We start from the raw sequence: 17832 nt of genomic DNA on the forward strand, positions 1-17832 counted from the left end.
CTGGGTGCCTTCAATTGCCTCCCTTCCTGACACCTTTTTCCAAGGGGGGGAGAATAGTAAGCTTATTTAGCTTCTTTTGGTTAATAGTGATCTGATGTATGAATGTGTATTGCCATGTTTTATGAACATGTAGTATGAATGACTTTTCAAATGCAAATTTTATAGAATAAATAATCAAAACAACAACTTATGCATCTTTATTAACAACATATACAGTAAAAAAAAAAAGTGAACTCGTGATACACACAGAAACGTAGACAAAAGAAATGAGAAGTGCCTTTTCCTATCATAAAAAAGTGCCCTGCCCTTCACTGGCACCCTGCCCCTTTCTATTTCTAGCTGGAGCACTTCAAGTGATGAATATCTCATCTGGCTTTTGTTTTAGAAGAAGCAATTAGTTTTGAAGGAACAGGTTAAGTGTTGTTATTACTAATTTCCAGTTGTCGTATAGCTGTAAGAAGATGTTTTGTGGTAATGGATTTGGAATGAAATATTAATTGAAAATAATTTTCTAGAACATGTTGTCAGCTGGCTTATATTTTTTATTATTTTGTTGCGGTTTGTAATCTTGACATTTTTTTTGTAAGTTCTATAGATGAGAGCTTCATATTGGTATTATCATTTAGTGCTTTATATTTGGTTGCATGTGTAAGCATATGCTTTTGTTAGTTGGAATATTTATATTTTCATTTCTGATGGCAACAAGTTCATGTAATACATATACCGGTAGTCAGGATTATTAGTAAGCGATAGTTGTTTTGTTTGTTTATGTTTATTGTCATGATTGATATGGACTATATAACTTGCTGTTTGGTGTGAACCAAGGCTTCATGTTGAAGACCTTAATTCAACCTATAATGGTTTACTTTTACAAATTGTGACTTGGATGGAGAGTTGTCTTTGGTACTGATATGACATTCTGTTATATCTATCGACAAGATTGAGAACACATTTTTTTGTAATAAAACATATTTAATTCTATGATATCATATTTAACAATTTATCGGTAATTTGTGCATTTTTCCTTTGATATGTACTCTCTGATAATGTCAGTATCAATTGACTGGTCATGATATATAAATTATTGGGTCAGTTCGCAATTGACATGCTCAGGTGCGCTGTGTCAGGATCTTCTTTCCCCTTCCATTCACAAAATCATGCATGATTTTTTTTTTTTGCAGAATCGCAAGAGTGTTTTGGTGAATGAAACACTTCTTATATTGTTTGAAAGTTTCAGTGTAGTTAGTTTTGCCTTTTTTGACAGATTGTGTGAAAATTCGAACAATATATGAATAAAAAACCCAATAAACTTTTAAAAAATGCACAATTATTAATAGCTTTCCTTGCTTATTCACAATGATGTACAAAATGTATAAATATATCATCCATGCTATTCCGATCTGAGTTTTTATTCATACATAGTCTGGTGCTGTTCCAAGTAGTCTTCTTTTTCTGTTTCTTGAGAAGTATTTGTTTTACCTGTTCAGTCACTTTAAAGTGTTACAATTAATATTTAGACGCAACACAGAATAGTGACCAAAAAGGTACTGCTATCATATGATTGCTAGAAAAAAAATGAAATGTACACATTTTCAACATTTTTGTGGGACCATCAAGATGTGGTTTCATTGTCAATATATAGACAGATATTCATAGACCAAATAGCAAATAAGCAACAAATTCAAAAGTAGATGTAGGATGAATTATAGAAAGAAGGGGTACCCGGTGGCCCCAAACTTGACAAGTATTGGTTTGGAACAAGTAATATTTCTGGATTAACATTAAATGTAGGTTTTAAAAGGGGGACCCAGATCGCCTTTCCCTAAATCCTTTTCTGAAATTAAAGGTAACTGCATATTTATGGGCGCGGTTGAAAAATAAAAGAACATGACCTTGAAAAAGCAAGAATATTAAGCTAAAAGAAATAGACCAAATTTGGATGACATCTTTTAAAATGTTTGAAATAATTATGAAGTTGACAAGAAATGAACTTGTTCAGGTAATATACAGTCAGCCTACAGACTTGTTGCTTCCTGAAATGTCTGCTTACACAGTGCTTTCCTAAAATGATTTGTAATGTGATCGTTTTCATGATGAATGCTGAGCAAACATAGATTATGCCTTTGGTTTTCTCGTTTGAATTGTTTTACATTGTTATTTCGGGGCCTTTTATAGCTGACTATGCAGTATGGGCTTTGCTCGTTGTTGAAGGCCATAAGGTGACCTATAGTTGTTTATTTCTGTGTCATTTTGGTTTTTTTTTTTTGAGAGTTGTCTCATTGGCAATCATACCACATCTTTTTTTATATTATAATGACAAGATAAATGTTATGTTACCCGCCCAACTAAGTAAAATATATAACTTCTCGTTGAACTTCTAAAACAACGATAAATCTGCTGATTCATATCGTACATACCATTCAATGCTGTCAGATGCTATGTGAAAAATAAAGAAATTTACCTTAATGTATGCTTCCATTATATTCGGCATTGTTATTCAGTTATGTCCAAAGCAGAACTTATGAAAGGCATGCAATAATTTATTTTCAATAGATGCATTTGAAAAATTTATTTTCGGCACTAGTAAAGCGACGTCTATGTTCATGATGACAGTCATGTGATCATCTATACATATAAGAATATTTCATTAGAGTTGATTTATTAAAGATTGCTTTGAATCCTACTTATTGCTATTTGTCTGCAATTACTGGCCATCACAAAGGTTCACGTAAAATTTTGACGTCATAATACAAAATATCTGACGCCACAACGGAAAAGTGATTTTTTTATGATGTCAATGGTTGAAGTGGGACAGATTCTCAGATCAGCTGGGACAGAATTCCATAAAGCGATTAGGTGTATGGTTATTATATATGGGTACTATGTTCTGGAGGAAGAATTCTAATATATATACATAAAATACCTGTTCTGTTTTGGATTAACATCCTGGATCTGGATTTCCTTATCAACCACCATCATTGTTAACGCATCTAAGTCATAAACTAGAGCCTTTACATAGTCAGTTCGATCTGCCAATATCACATATATATTACAAATACTTATACAAATACAGCCGATTGATTAAACTCAGCACCATTGTATATTGATGATTATACATATAGTATCAGATCATTCAGATTTGAAAATGTTAGCAAAATAGCAGCACCATCTGAAAATGGGTAACCTTTATTATCTCGAGCATATGAATCAAAGCAAATAGTAATTATCATCACGACGAAATATACTTATTGTAAGACCTTATACATTGTAATGTGAACAAATTAGAATTGGATTTATCTATATCAAATGCAGTTCTCAGTGCTGTTGATATATCAATTAACAATGACTGCTGAGCGCCACTGTGTACAGATTTCATAAAGGGGGGGGGGGGGGGGCTATATAATCAACCAAGGGGAGGGGCGGCCCCAGCCCCCCTTTTGGATCCGCCTGGGGTGTACATCGACTACAAAGAATAAATCATCATGTACGAGTACATTAAACTGTCTACCCCACATGCGAACATCATTTGGGACCTCGCTGTGTTGCAAGTATCTTGGGTTTTCAGGCATATTAATTCAAATTGCTCATTGCGGCCTTTTTTAATTTCATCTATCTATAGTCGTAGACGTCCAGCTAGAGGGGTCATTAAACAACTACAGTGCACTGAAACCCTTATTTTCATACTCACCTTGTTCGTTTTCTATTCTTCTAATCAGCTGTTTATCGGCTATATTGTCTGTTTTGTTTACATCAGAAATCAATGAAGCGGTGAATGCGCGGGGAAACGAATCTTCGTATCAATACGGTAAATTCCGTGATTTGAATATTTTTTAATCAATATGTTCAAGCAATGAAAAATATTAGGATAACATTTTTAATCATAGAGCACACGTTTTGTGTATTTACTTTTTAAAATTATAGTTTATGAAGAAATATAGCAAAATATGTTTCAATACGCACTATAAAGTGAAGATTAGATGTATTATTGTTTTGTTTTTGAAAGAACATTATCATCCATAAATACACACCTTTGTACCAAAATTGCAACACAATTTCAAGATAACATAAATTTCATCATCACAGAATGATATCATTTGCTCAAATTGACAGGGCTTCGTGAATAAATTTGGCTTAAATTATGATAGCAATTGAACACTTCATTATAGTTTCTACCGATGACCTAATATCATGATTTTTATCCGACCCCACTTACGGATGCGTTGACATATAATGCATACAACTCAATAATAGCCAATCAGACGTTAAGATATCCTTCACTTCCCCCAGAAGCAGCCCGGAAGCAGCTGAGATGCAGCCATTTAATGTTATTTATAACCAATGAGATACCGTTAACAGATTTACCACATTCCAGACGTCCAGCCTCTGACTAATCAGACCGTATCACCATGGTGATACGGTAATAAAACATTCCCGTTACTTATTTCAACGAATGAATATTGCCTTTGAGAAAAAGTCTTTATTTAAAACATTCCCGTTACTTATTTCAACGAATGAATATTGCCTTTTTCTTTGAGAAAAAGTCCTGCTCCATAAAAAACCGAAATTTAAAAAAAAAAACCTTGTATGAGAGTGTGGATGGTGTGGATGCACAGGTACTTGTTTCTATCATTGGGAAGGTGCCTGTGTGCGGATGGGGGTTTACAGAATAGAGAATGGGCCAAAAATATAAAGAATGGACAAAAATGGAAAAAAAAAGATAAAGAGTAGAGAATAATGAGGTGCTTAAATATAAAGAATAGAGAATAATGGGCTAAAAGTATATGTAATAGAGAAAAATTGCATAAAAAAATGAATTGAAGAACCCGCCCCATATCCAGACCCTCTTGTATGTAATTGATTTCCTATTTTTATCACTCCACTTTTTAAATTGTATTTTCTTCTTCAGGTTTTATTCCACTTCATAATACATCACTAAAACCCCACCAGGAGACTTATTAAACTATAATATGTGGTCTTCTTATTCTTTATGTATTCCCCGCCAGCACTAGAACACATACAGTCATGACAGTTGGTTGTGTTTTCTACCAGCTAATGGCTAAATCAAATATTTGCACATTAAATAAATCCAGAATTAAAATATTTATCGCCGTTTTTAGTGTTCATTTTGATGATAAAGCTACATATTCCCCCCTTTTTTTTTAAGATAACAGTATTACTACTAATGTATTCTCTCTATGTGAAATATTTGTCAACACTAACAAGACAGCTATACTATGTGTACCGTTAAAAGGCTTGTATAGTCTGCGGTTTTATTCTCCAAAATTGACCCTGACAGCAGGGGTGCGGACTATAGAGTACAATAAGCAAGAAATAAGAGAGAAAATTTCAATTTCGCAATGTGGTTTGTTTACGTTCCGCCATGTTTGTTATTGACATTGTAGAGGGCTCTCTTATCATTTTTCAAACCAATAATTTTACCCAATCAAAATTAAGTTATTTTTATTCAATATCAAATTAATACTGATAAATTTAAAAATTTAATGCTTCATTACAAAATTCTCGTTTCTTTTCAATGCATTGCTAAGTATAAACTGGTATCTACTTGAATGAAATCTTACAAAAAAAGTTAAAAAAAAGACAACCGTAAACCAGCTTACATGTACGATGTGTAAACTTTCAAAACATAATCAGTTATTCTTTGTTCCGTTTTGGTGTTTCCTATTGACAAATATGTTTTGTATTAGATTAAGATCCTTCAAACCAGTGGCGGATCCAATTACTTATAAAGATATGCTTCGCTCGTATTTACTGTAATATATTATTGATTATGTCAAAGTCATGTGATTCGCTACGGTGGAGTTCACCAGTACGTCGAAAAAAAACGTCACTTAGTCATTTTGAAATTCAAATTACAGTAACACATTGCTTAGGCTGAGGATGACAAGCATGACGCCTTCAAAGCAACAAAGTATTGAGCAAGAACGTATTGACTTCTATTTCACAATTCCACCCAACAGAAAGTAATACTCTATTACACTCTCATGAAAAAAAAAGTTCCACAGCAATATTATTTACCTACGAAAACATGTTTAACCCTGCACGCCCAGCCCTTTAATAACATTGCTGAATAGTGATCCCCAGTCAGTAAGCTCTAGATATAGATTTAAAGTCTAAGGTACGGACCATTTAATTTGAGGGGGCAGTCTGAGATATTTTAGAGAAAAAATACTGACCCTGATTTTTGCCTTAAACAAAAATTCTGGCCGTATCTGGATTGAAAACAATAATCTTGTCCACTTTTTTGCTATTAGAAAAAAGTATTTTCAACAAAATTATTTAGCATTAAATGAACATGATGAATTAAAAAATGGGCGTAATTATTTTTTGGGGGGTTGCCATATCTGACCGGAATGTCTGTTTCGCCGAACTGATATACTGAATACTTTTTTCAAGGCCCGACAACAACCTGCCTGCTGGGTGTGGCCTATATGTCTCCATGTGTCGAACGTCATTCACAACTTCATTGTCATTTCCGACTCATTCGTAGCCTTTGGTTGATTTGGAACCCCTCACTTCCTTTGTTGGTTGAAACATTTCAACCAAACATTTGAATAAAAATTGCGTGTTTGTCTTTCTTCGTGTCGGTCGTATTGTAAATTTCATTGAATAGCCATATATCTTGTTTACAACAAGAAATCTGTAAGGTTATGCTAACTAACCATACAACAAACGAGAATTTTCCATGTCCATATTTTACTGACAAATCCCACATCAAATATATTAATTAGTACATAGCTTTGGATCCATCCAATCATTTTATAATAGACAATTAATGGAGAGAATACGGCACCAAAAATGTCCAACCCCTACACTTTAACTTTAAAATGCATTTTACACTTATTTTATGTTTATTAGCCAAAAAAAGGTCCAAAAATTTTTTTGATACTTTGATACTACGCCCCCCCTTTCCAAAATCCTGGATCCGCCCCTGCAAACATTAATATGATAGATATATTAAACACTGTTTTACATGAGGAGGGAACTGTTTTACTTTCAAAGTCGTATTATAGTGATATCTATTATGTACGGATTTCGACTTTCACCGGGTTTTTTCATCTTTTACACGTGCTTTTCAAACTTCCGGTTTAAACATACACAAGTTTCTAAATTGTTTTTTTGTGTGATTTAGACTTATTTTAACCAGCGTGAAGTGTTTTAGAACCATTTACAAGCAGTTTCAGTTTTGTTTGGTGATGGAAAATAGGCTTTTCCAAGAAAATACCGCAAACGACCACACACGATTTGAAATTACCGGAGTTTCATTAGACCTTTTCTAACAGTTACAAAAAGTTTTTTTTACCTGAAATTTTCGTGGGGAGAAGGGGGTGCGGACTATGTACCAGTGCGAACTATACAAGCCCGATTAGGGTATGTGATTTTTTTCCTTTCCTCATCATTAGCATTTTTTTCAGCTCCATCATCCATTGATTATTTATGTGATTCCACTTTTCTAGCTAGTTTTGATTTAGCCAGATTTAGCATAATCACTCACACAGTCAATTTGGACGGTCAAAACATATCTTTTAAATTTCAATTTAAGCATTGAAAAGAAGTATAGATCTCTCAAATAATTTTCAAAATAATATTTTCTTGAATTATTAACGGGAGGGACAGAAGAGGGCTTAAAAATCGGGAGAATTTGACTCCCGCCGGAAGAATTACATGTCTGCATTGTCTCCTATGGGACCTCTGTAATCAAAGTCAGCATTTTAACCGACTGAGCTAAAGAAGTACTTTCCTAGCTTAACTGCTTATGGCTGGCTAAAGCTTTTACTGCATGTACTGAATGATGAAGCAATCCCATCACACTTCCCCCACCTCAAGAGTCGTCATTTCATTATGACTCTCATAACACATACCCTGGCTAGAAATTCTCTCTTAACCACCGTGGGTTTTTTAGTTGGGCGCCAAATGTAACCGTAGAGCATGACTCTTATTGGAGAATCACATACATGTAGTCTCCTCCGAGACTCAAACCCAGACCTCTATATGCAAAGTCAGGGCTTAATTTATCTGTCTGAGCTAAAGAAATACCTACCTAGCTCAACCGCTTACATCTGGTTAAGTATCTTCTACATGTACTAAGGGAAGCCATTCCTTCAAACTACATTAACCTTGATAAGATCTTTATAACTTTCTGCACTAATTTACAAAAATGTAGCATGCTAAGATTACTTGATAGTGGTTTAGCATTTAAACATGCCATTCACATGTAAACCACATAAATAGACCTTTGTTTCGTAAATGAGTCTTTATGTTTAAAAAATTAATGTAACTGTTGTTTGATCTGGATTGTAATCTCTATGTTCAATAGCTGTTGATAATGTTGTTGAATTGTTGAGAGTTTTGTTACTTAATCAGTACATGTAGTAAATGAGATTATAATGTACAGGGTTTAACTTCCATTAAACAATGACCCACATTGTATAATTGTCTTCCTATATATTTTGTATAAATATTTTTCCTAGCAAGTACTCGGGTATCACTTAATAAAAGCTACAAATATATATATATGAGTCAAAAAGTTTCATTTTGTGTTGAGTGGCTGATATTTTACGATATCCATTCGTAGAAAACCCGATAATCTGTTTTTCTTTCTATTACTGTTTCTTTCCCTATCCTTAAGACAATTTTACGCTGAACAAAAGTAAGCTTAATAATGTCTCCTCACACATTGTGAAGTAGCTGATAACTTCTAAGACATTGTGACATGGCTGATATTGTCCACTCACTTCTCAAAAATGTAATATATGAAAATTATGGAGCAACTGAACATGATGATATAAGCTAGGGAAAGGACGATTAAATATATTATCACTTCTCTATAATGGGCAAGTTCGGATTTTGTTTTGTTGTTGACATCACATCTCATGGGGGGAATAAGCATTATTGTAATTTTCTTTTCTGACAGTGCATTACATCACAACCATGAAATGGCCTTTCAAATTATACCATTGTTTTTCAGACCAGTATTAGACAAAGCCCTTAATGAATACTTTATAGGGATGGCTTCTTTAATAACTAAGCCAGTTGTGTATGAAAATTTCAGTTTTGAAATACACTTTGAAGCTCTGTTATGTATTATCTTGCTATTGCCTTTTCTGGTCTTGCTCTGTTCAGGGTATATAAGTTCACTTGACTTCACTCCTATGTTTTTTTTGTTTGTGTCTAGACTGATGATATTTGAATAGACACTAGCAAATACCTTCATATATATTATGTAACACTGTTTGTGTTTATTTTCAGTACCAGATTACAAATTGATATCACCAAGACCAGTCACTCAGATCTCACAAAGTTTGGATTTATCTAAACAGTATATGTTTAATGTGTTTGGAGTTGATTATCATCTTTATTTAATACCATATACACAACTTATTTCTCCAGGTATGTGTAAACATCTGCAAAAAAAAATTACGCTAATCTTCTTAGTACGATAAAAATATACATGACATACGATATACAAAGAAAGATATTCAATGTTTGGAATTATATAATGCTTTTGAAAATGCTTTACAATTGAATTTTCTGTAAAACAACACTTTTATTGCATTTTTCATTGCACAAAAGTCTTTGTTACTGAATATATTTAATGTTCTGTTTTACACCAAGAATGAAAACAATTCATAGCGTAGTATATTAATAATTCATTGATATTCAATTATAAAAATTCACCTAAAGTGCATGTTGTTGATGCTTATTGAGTTTGTAGTAATCTGTAACCTATACTTAAGGTTATCTTATATATTACTGTTGAAATCTTTCTACGAAAAGTGTTGTAAATGTCATTTGTTGTTAAACAAATAAATGCTATTTCTTAAATAACTTCAGTCTAATGGAAATAATTCAGAAGTAAAATACATAAAAAATAATCAGATAAAATTTATGCATTCAGTTGAATGTAAATAAGAGGAGACTTGAGCTATATGTTAAAGAGAAAGCAACCCAGCTACACAAAAAAAAACAACAAAAACATTGTACATGCAGAGGTCAACATATATGCCAGGTCTTCATCAATATTTCTTAAAAGATGCAAGTTACTATATATCAGTATTATATTACAGCATGCATCACACAGAGGATAGGTTCAAACAAAACAAATATACTGGAACCTTGCACACAAGGGGAGGAGCTATGTCATTACCATGGTTACATAAAAGATGAAAACCAATCATCAGCAGCAATAAGTACATGTGGTGGTCTTGTAAGTTATTTGTTGAAATTATTGTTTAAAGAAATTAAGTAAGCAAAATCTAATTTTATCTTTACAGCCACCCCCTCCTCTCCCTTGAAAGTCTGGATAGTAAATAAAATCAATTTCGATTGTTTCTCACAATGTGAAATTCAAATTATAATGAAAAGTTATATGCCAATATGGAGTTGTGCATCACTGCTGTAAGAGTTGTCTGTCTTTCTAGGAGTCCTTATGAAAAGAAGGTGTTCTGGTCGTAGGTTTATTTGAAAAGAAGAGCTTTAACTTACTGCAAATTAAACTGCTGGCTTAAGAGATGGAACAGTAAAATAAAAAAAATTGTTTGGAGTTTATTTTCTTTATATCTATGATAAGATAGTATCCATACATTTAAAAAGCAAATGAAAAGTTAACGTATGAAGAATTAGGAATGTTACTTTCACAAACTGTAAAACCATTGAAAATTAATTTTCCCCAAATTAATATTAGAGGCAAAACCTTGATATTCAACATGTAGGAAATAAAGGTTTCTCCAGGACAGTGGTCACTTGTGTTACTACTTCTTGATAATGGCAGTCCCTAAACTGAATGCCACTAATTCCCCAAGACAATTTTTCCAAAGTGTATGTAGTTTTCATTTAAAACTCCCCCTTTATTATACCAACATCCTCACTTATCAACAAAAAATTACTTGGTACAAAAGAAGGTAGTGAAACAAGCATGCACTGTATTACCTTTCACACTCAGACCTTGTAATGTAGAAAAAAGATGCTACAATATAGTAAGTAATAATACAATTTATCTGGAGAATATTAAGGGAGACAAAAACATCTGGTACAACATCATTTTTGAAACCTACATGTAAATGATCAACCATATTTCATTTAAAAAAAGAACTGAAATCTAATACATGTCTGATATTTAAGCTATTACAGAATGTTTTGTTTTGCCATCTTTTCCAATGCAGCACGTGAAGTGAAAACTGGATCTCCTTTTAAATAATGTTTTGGCCACACCTCATGGCAGAATGCTGTTAATTAAGTCCAATAACATGTTAGAATAAGGGGTTGAAAATTTGTATTTGCTGCTTCTTTATTGAGATTGTAAACTAGCATGTTAAAAATTAGACTGGGGCATTGATTTTGGAAAAAACATTGTATGTTCCAATAATATTACTTATAACATTGTATCACGCTGAATATATATGCATTCAATGTTATTCAGCCAACAGACAGTCCTTCCAAAATGATGGTGAAAAGGCTGTGTTATAAATCCTTTTATGTAATTATATTTTTTATGTCATTTCAGCATGGAATTATCAGTTTAGCAGACCATGATCTAGTGATACAACCAGTTCATGAAAACCATTTAAATATAACCAGTCTTCCTTCACATCCTCATGTTATTTACAGGAGATCTGTGAGAAAATCATCTTGTAAAGAAATAACAGGTAATCTTTTATAAAAAATGGACATATTTCATTGGATTTTTTGTTTTGGGGGGTGGGGGGATGTTGTACATGGACTTTTTTACAAGTTAACAAGTTAAGTATTCTCATTTTTGATCTCGCCTGCAACGAAAGTCTAGGGAAGCAAGACATAGGGATTTCTTGTCAAGTGATGATGATGTCTTCGTAGTTGACATCAACAAATGTTAAGTTTTCTGCTTAAAGATAGTTTGATAGGAACTACTTGTGATAGATCAATGATATTTTCTATACAGAAGCGTTAATTTCAGTACATATCAGTTTGACAACTATTTCAAGGCCCTGCCTCCTAGGTTATGGTCCATTGACTTCCAATTGAATAATGATTTCCAATGTTAAGTTTTCTGCTGAAGTTAGTTTGATAGGAACTACTTACATTAGACAACAATATTTTCTATAAAGTTAAATTGCTGTCTGTACATCTCAGTTTGTCAACCATTTCTAGGCCCTGACCACTATATAATGGTCCAGCGACTTTGAATTAATTAGCAATGTTGCTGTCCATCAGATTGTCTTTTTCTGAATTTTAATGCTGACAGGTGAGACACATCTTTGTGTCAACAGTTCATTTAAAAGGGGACTGCAGCTGCTTTACTAATAAATATTTTTTGCATTTTATTTAACTCCTTCATGCATATAACTTTTCTTCTACATTAAGACTTTTGTTAAATGTTTGAGACCTGTATGTGCTGAAATGATGTTAAACTCACTTAATCAATCAATCAATCAATCAAATAATTCAGCAAAAGATAAGATTCAAACATCATTCATACAAGTTTTATTGAAGTGCATGGAAATATCACAGTTATGTACTGCAACCATTTGTACTATTTGCTCATTTAGACAATTTTATTTTTAATTTTAATTATTTAATTTTATGTATTGTTTTCTATCCTGATGATGGTGGCCTAGCCACCGAAACATGTCGACCTCAATAAATTACTGGAGCATTCCTTAAAGTGTTGTTGTTACTGGACCTTCTACATAATTATTTAATTGTTTCCTGTAATTTATAAGTAACAGTAAAGTAAATGAATTTATCTGACTGTATAATAAACAATATTAGAACCCCACCATTGTCTTTCTTTCTTTTTTTAAACAAGTGTCAGATGTAAATTAATTGTTTGCCATAAAAGACTTTCATACAAAATCAATATGAAAATTGTATACCAGGAACCTTCAGTATATCAAATTTAGATAGCATAAGCACTCTACATTTGATCCTGTGATTTTTCTTTTTTCCTTTATTGATATGGATGAATATTAACCCATCAAGTTTTACTGTATTTGTGTCAGAAAGAATTTGTAGCATATAAGCTCTGCACAAAAATGTCAACTAAGAAGACAATGTATATGTGCTCAATATTTATGGTTTGCCACATTCATAACATGACAAAAGTGTAACAGAACAAAAAGGATTTCCCTGAATGTTTACTTAAAAATTATTGAGATCACTTATATTTACAGGTCAGCAGATTTCCGATGATTTAGATGAGGGAAATAATTATATACATAAGAGGTCAGAAAGACAAAAATACCCATTGCTCCATAGACGAAAAAGGTCAGCAGGTCAATACATAGAGATCAAAGCTGTCGTAGCACCTGATGCTGCCAAGTTTCACGGGGCAGACACAAGAAAATTTGTAACAACTGTATTGAATATAGTAAGTTGTACAGATTTAGTGTATAACACTGGACAAACACAATAAATTTTGTTACAACTGTTTTGAATATAGTAAGTTATACAGATTAAGTGTATAATTTATTTTACATCAGCATTTCCTCCATATGGTGATGTTGTTTTTCTCAATATGTAAAGTTTTAGCAGTTAGCCAGATGCCCGAGACTAATAAAACTTGGTTCTGACCAGTACATTTCATATGCCAGTATTTGTCTTATAAAAAAAGATGAAGTCCAAAAGTTTGGTAATTGGAAAGCTAAAAATATAAAGAATTTGAGAGAATTAACTCAGAAAAATTAACAAAACAGAACATCCAAAATTGTCTAAATAAATATTAGATGATGTGGTATTTTTGCCATGATGCAACTATCCACAAGAGTCCAAATGATGTGGATTTAAGCAACTATAGGTTACCATACAGCCTTCAAAAATAGGCAATGATAATAAAAAATAATGATAAAATGTGAAACAATTAAAATGTTAAGTCATTTTAAACATATGTTATTACTTATAAATAGAAAACGGAATTCAATTAATATGAACTGAATGGTATCAAAATGAAAACAGCATAAATTAAAATTCTTGTATAATTATAGGCAGCACAGCGATTTCAAGATACCAGTCTGGGATATAAACTTTTTCTTACATTAGTGGAGATACTGATTTTAGAAGAAGATAAGGTAAGATGTATTTAAAAAGCTTGAATTTAATAACCATAAGAATAAGGCATAAAAGATCATAAAATACATGTTGTAAAAATTCCAAATGATTTGTTTATATAATGGTGTTCCTTTCTAAATTTCTTTTTACCATACTGAATTGATAATTGTATATTTTTTTTACAGTGAAATATTCTGTTACACGTAACTTAAAATTATAGTGCATTATTCTCCAGTATTAAATGCATTAATGTTATATCACTTGCAGGTCAACTTTAGGCCATAGTTATATTTTTAGTTTTACTAAATTTTCTTACAAAACCAATGGGTAGGTGGACCAAAAAAAATAAAAATCAAAGATTTTCTTTTTTTGTTTTTTGTTTTGTTTTACTGAAACTTATAAAGAAAAGAATGGGTAGGAGGAAGAAAAAAGAAAAAAATCCAAACAAAAGACCTTCCAAAAACAAACTGCAGAACTTCACAAATGATGACATGCGCTTGTGCTGTGACCATGGATTAATTTAATACTCTTTAAAATATGTCAGTATCTATGTGCTTTATCTGAAATTTAAATTCATCATAAATTTTAATTCAAGTATTACTTTTTTTTATTTTTTTTTACAATACAACAGGACATTGACTATTTGCAACAGTTTTTTTCCCTGATGCCTCTTTACTGCCATCCTAGTATAGGTAGATGTTCTTTATGCCCATTTCAAACATAACCCCAACCGGCACATATGTGTCAAGTTCAGTGGAGGACTTAATCGCACCATGGCCCTGTCCAAGCAAATAGGATCCACTGCCCTAAGCACTCTTGATTGGATTCTCACTTCAAGTTCATCTGATATTATTTGGCCAATAGATGTATCAGAGTCCCCTTTTACAAATTTGTTCTTGATTACCGCAAGATCGAAATAAAAAATAACTATACAGAACCACCGCGCCATGGTGGCCTAAAACATTCAAGTCCTTTCTGACAACAATCGCCAATCGTAAATTCCTATTCTTTCAAGTGCTGTCTAGAGTCGGATCGAAAAATACAACTCAAAACCAAATTATTTTTTTTTTACAGCAAAGCACTGTGGGGTGTGGAAAAAAAATCTTTGTTTTTCCAATTTTATTTTTTTTCCAATTCAGCAAAAGTTGGGGTCGGCGGATTCATAAAACTTGAAATAAAATAACTATGGCCTTAATGTCAGTTGAACATGATGTAGTCTTTGCAATTTAAAATTTTGCCATAGATTAAAGGGTAATTTATTATACTGATATTTGTAATTATTAGTCCTTGTAGAAAATTAAATACTGCCATGAGTGTTATCTAACAATAATAAAGTTATCCATACATTATCATTATATTATTATTTATCTTTGGAAAGTAATTAAAATACATATGGGATTTTATTCATTAAAAAAGGCAGATTTTCCAGTTTTCGGATAATAACTCAAAAATGCTTTGAGCTTTTTTCCTGAATCTTTGGTGAATTGTTTATATATATTGACATAAGCTCCCTTTTGATTTTTATAAATTTTAGACTTTACGTTTCCGAGTTATGGGATTTTATTCATAAAGAAGGGGGATTTTCAAGTTTTCGGACAATAACTCAAAAGTGCTTTGAGCAGTTTTCATGAAACTTTAGTGACTGTTTTATATCTATTAAAATAACATCCCTTTAGTTTTTTATAAATATCTGATATCACATTGAGGAGTTATGGAACTTTATTCTTTGAAAAAGCGACAGGCGTATCATGCGCTCATGGCGCAGCTCTTTATTACTCTATATTTTATAGGGGAAAATAAGTTTAATTATCATGATAAGCTTTGTGATGGCAATTGTCATTGGAGTCATGACATAGCTTGAAAGCAGGAAAAAAATTAGACCCTAATTTTTTTAATATTTTTCTTTCAGTCAAGTCTGCCTATAGACAAAGATTCAAATACTTTGCTGAAAAACTTCTGTCAATGGCAGAAACAGTATCATCCAATTGATGACTCCAATCCAAGACATGCAGACCATGTTTTACTAATCACCAGGTAATTTTTATGTACAACAAACACATGTTCCTTCGTTATCCTATTGTGAACAACTGGATTCATCTATCCTGTAGAATTTAATTTGTGATCAAGGAAGAAAACGTATTGCTTATTTGATATTTTAATACATATGCAGTTAACTTGTGGTACTTGTAATCTATAAATTGTTGAAGATTTTAATATGAAGAAAAATGGAATTGTGATCTATAAATTGTTGAAAAATTTGATTTGAAAAAGAGGTCTCTAAGACTTTCAAAGAAGCAATTATTTTATTGTAAAGGGTTAGGACATTTTTTCACTGGCTGTTTAATTGTGGAAAGGGCTTGGTTTCAAAGTTGCCTTCTTCACTAAGTAGCAAATTCAGTTGAACTTGAATAACTCTACACAAATGAATTTATGAAGGCTCAAAAATCTTCAGCCTTTAACAAAACAGTCATATGCTGTCTTCTAGAATACCCAAATATGTGGGACATTAACATGAAGTTGTTGTTTAGTTAATGATTTCTATCCTACACCTTATTCTTCACATTTATATTCTCACACATGGATTATGGCAAGTGACTTTTATTAAGTCTCCCAAACGAAGTTTGGGAAGACTTATTGTTTTTGCTCAGTTCTTATTATTAAGTCTCCCAAACGAAGTTTGGGAAGACTTATTGTTTTTGCTCAGTTCTTATTATTAAGTCTCCCAAACGAAGTTTGGGAAGACTTATTGTTTTTGCTCAGTTCTTATTATTATTATTATTCTTCTTCTTCTTCTTCTTCTTCTTCTTCTTTTTCTTCTTCTTCTTCCGCCGCTTTTAAATTTGAACTTGTCCGCACCCGTTCTCCAAAACCGCTTGTCAGATTAACTTAGGGTTTCACAATATGTTAGACTAACATGTCTAGTGGTGCAATCAGGGTTTTGTTTGTGCAATGGGGTTTATAAAGGGGTACTTTGAGGGGCAAATAGAAAAGAGGGTTTTACTATAGAACCCTATGGGATTTTATTTTTTTAAATTTTCAAATGATTATAAATTGAAAACCGTTTGTGATAGAAACAATCTTTTTAATTGAAAATGTTCTAAATGATAAAGTCCATTAAATGAAATACAGGGTTAGTCCCCAGGGTCACCCCCACCCCCTGCCATTTAAGAAAGTTCTAATACCTTGTAAATGGTCAAGATCCCCACCCCTAAACCATATATATTCTGGTTTGTCATGCTAAGATGGTTTGATTGATATACAGGGTTAGTCCCCAGGGGTCATCCCGACCCCCTGCCATTTGAGAAAGTTCTAATATCTTGTAAATGGTCGAGATCCCCACCCCTAAACCATATATATTCTGGTTTGTCATGATAAAGCACATCAATTGTAATACAGGGTTAGTCCCCAGGGGTCACCCCACCCCCTGCCATTTAAGAAAGTTCTAATATCTTGTAAGTGGTCAAGATCCCCACCCCTAAACCATATATATTCTGGTTTGTCATGCTAAGATGGTTTGAATGATATACAGGGTTAGTCCCCAGGGGTCATCCCGACCCCCTGCCATTTGAGAAAGTTCTAATATCTTGTAAATGGTCGAGATCCCCACCCCTAAACCATATATATTCTGGTTTGTCATGATAAAGCACATCAAATGAAATACAGGGTTAGTCCCCAGGGGTCACCCCCACCCCCTGCCATTTAAGAAAGTTCTAATATCTTGTAAGTGGTAAAGATCCCCACCCCTAAACCATATATATTCTGGTTTGTCATGCTAAGATGGTTTGAATGATA

At 32.7% G+C, this 17832-nt stretch overlaps 1 protein-coding gene across 1 annotated transcript in view; it reads left to right on the forward strand.

Annotated features, from left to right (window-relative positions):
- Positions 1–9271: 9271 nt before the first annotated feature.
- The window catches only part of LOC127728030 (A disintegrin and metalloproteinase with thrombospondin motifs 12-like), a 55860-nt gene continuing 47299 nt past the window's right edge, over positions 9272–17832 (forward strand). The window contains exons 1-6 of the mRNA XM_052235189.1: positions 9272–9408; positions 10086–10225; positions 11522–11663; positions 13167–13363; positions 13977–14060; positions 15950–16074. Of these exons, the coding sequence (XP_052091149.1) occupies positions 9342–9408; positions 10086–10225; positions 11522–11663; positions 13167–13363; positions 13977–14060; positions 15950–16074 (755 nt within the window). The 5' untranslated portion in view covers positions 9272–9341. The remainder of the gene's footprint in view (positions 9409–10085; positions 10226–11521; positions 11664–13166; positions 13364–13976; positions 14061–15949; positions 16075–17832) is intronic.

The sequence above is a fragment of the Mytilus californianus genome, unplaced genomic scaffold (assembly GCF_021869535.1).
Source record: "Mytilus californianus isolate M0D057914Y unplaced genomic scaffold, xbMytCali1.0.p SCAF_2, whole genome shotgun sequence".
Taxonomy (NCBI): Eukaryota; Metazoa; Mollusca; class Bivalvia; order Mytilida; family Mytilidae; genus Mytilus; species Mytilus californianus.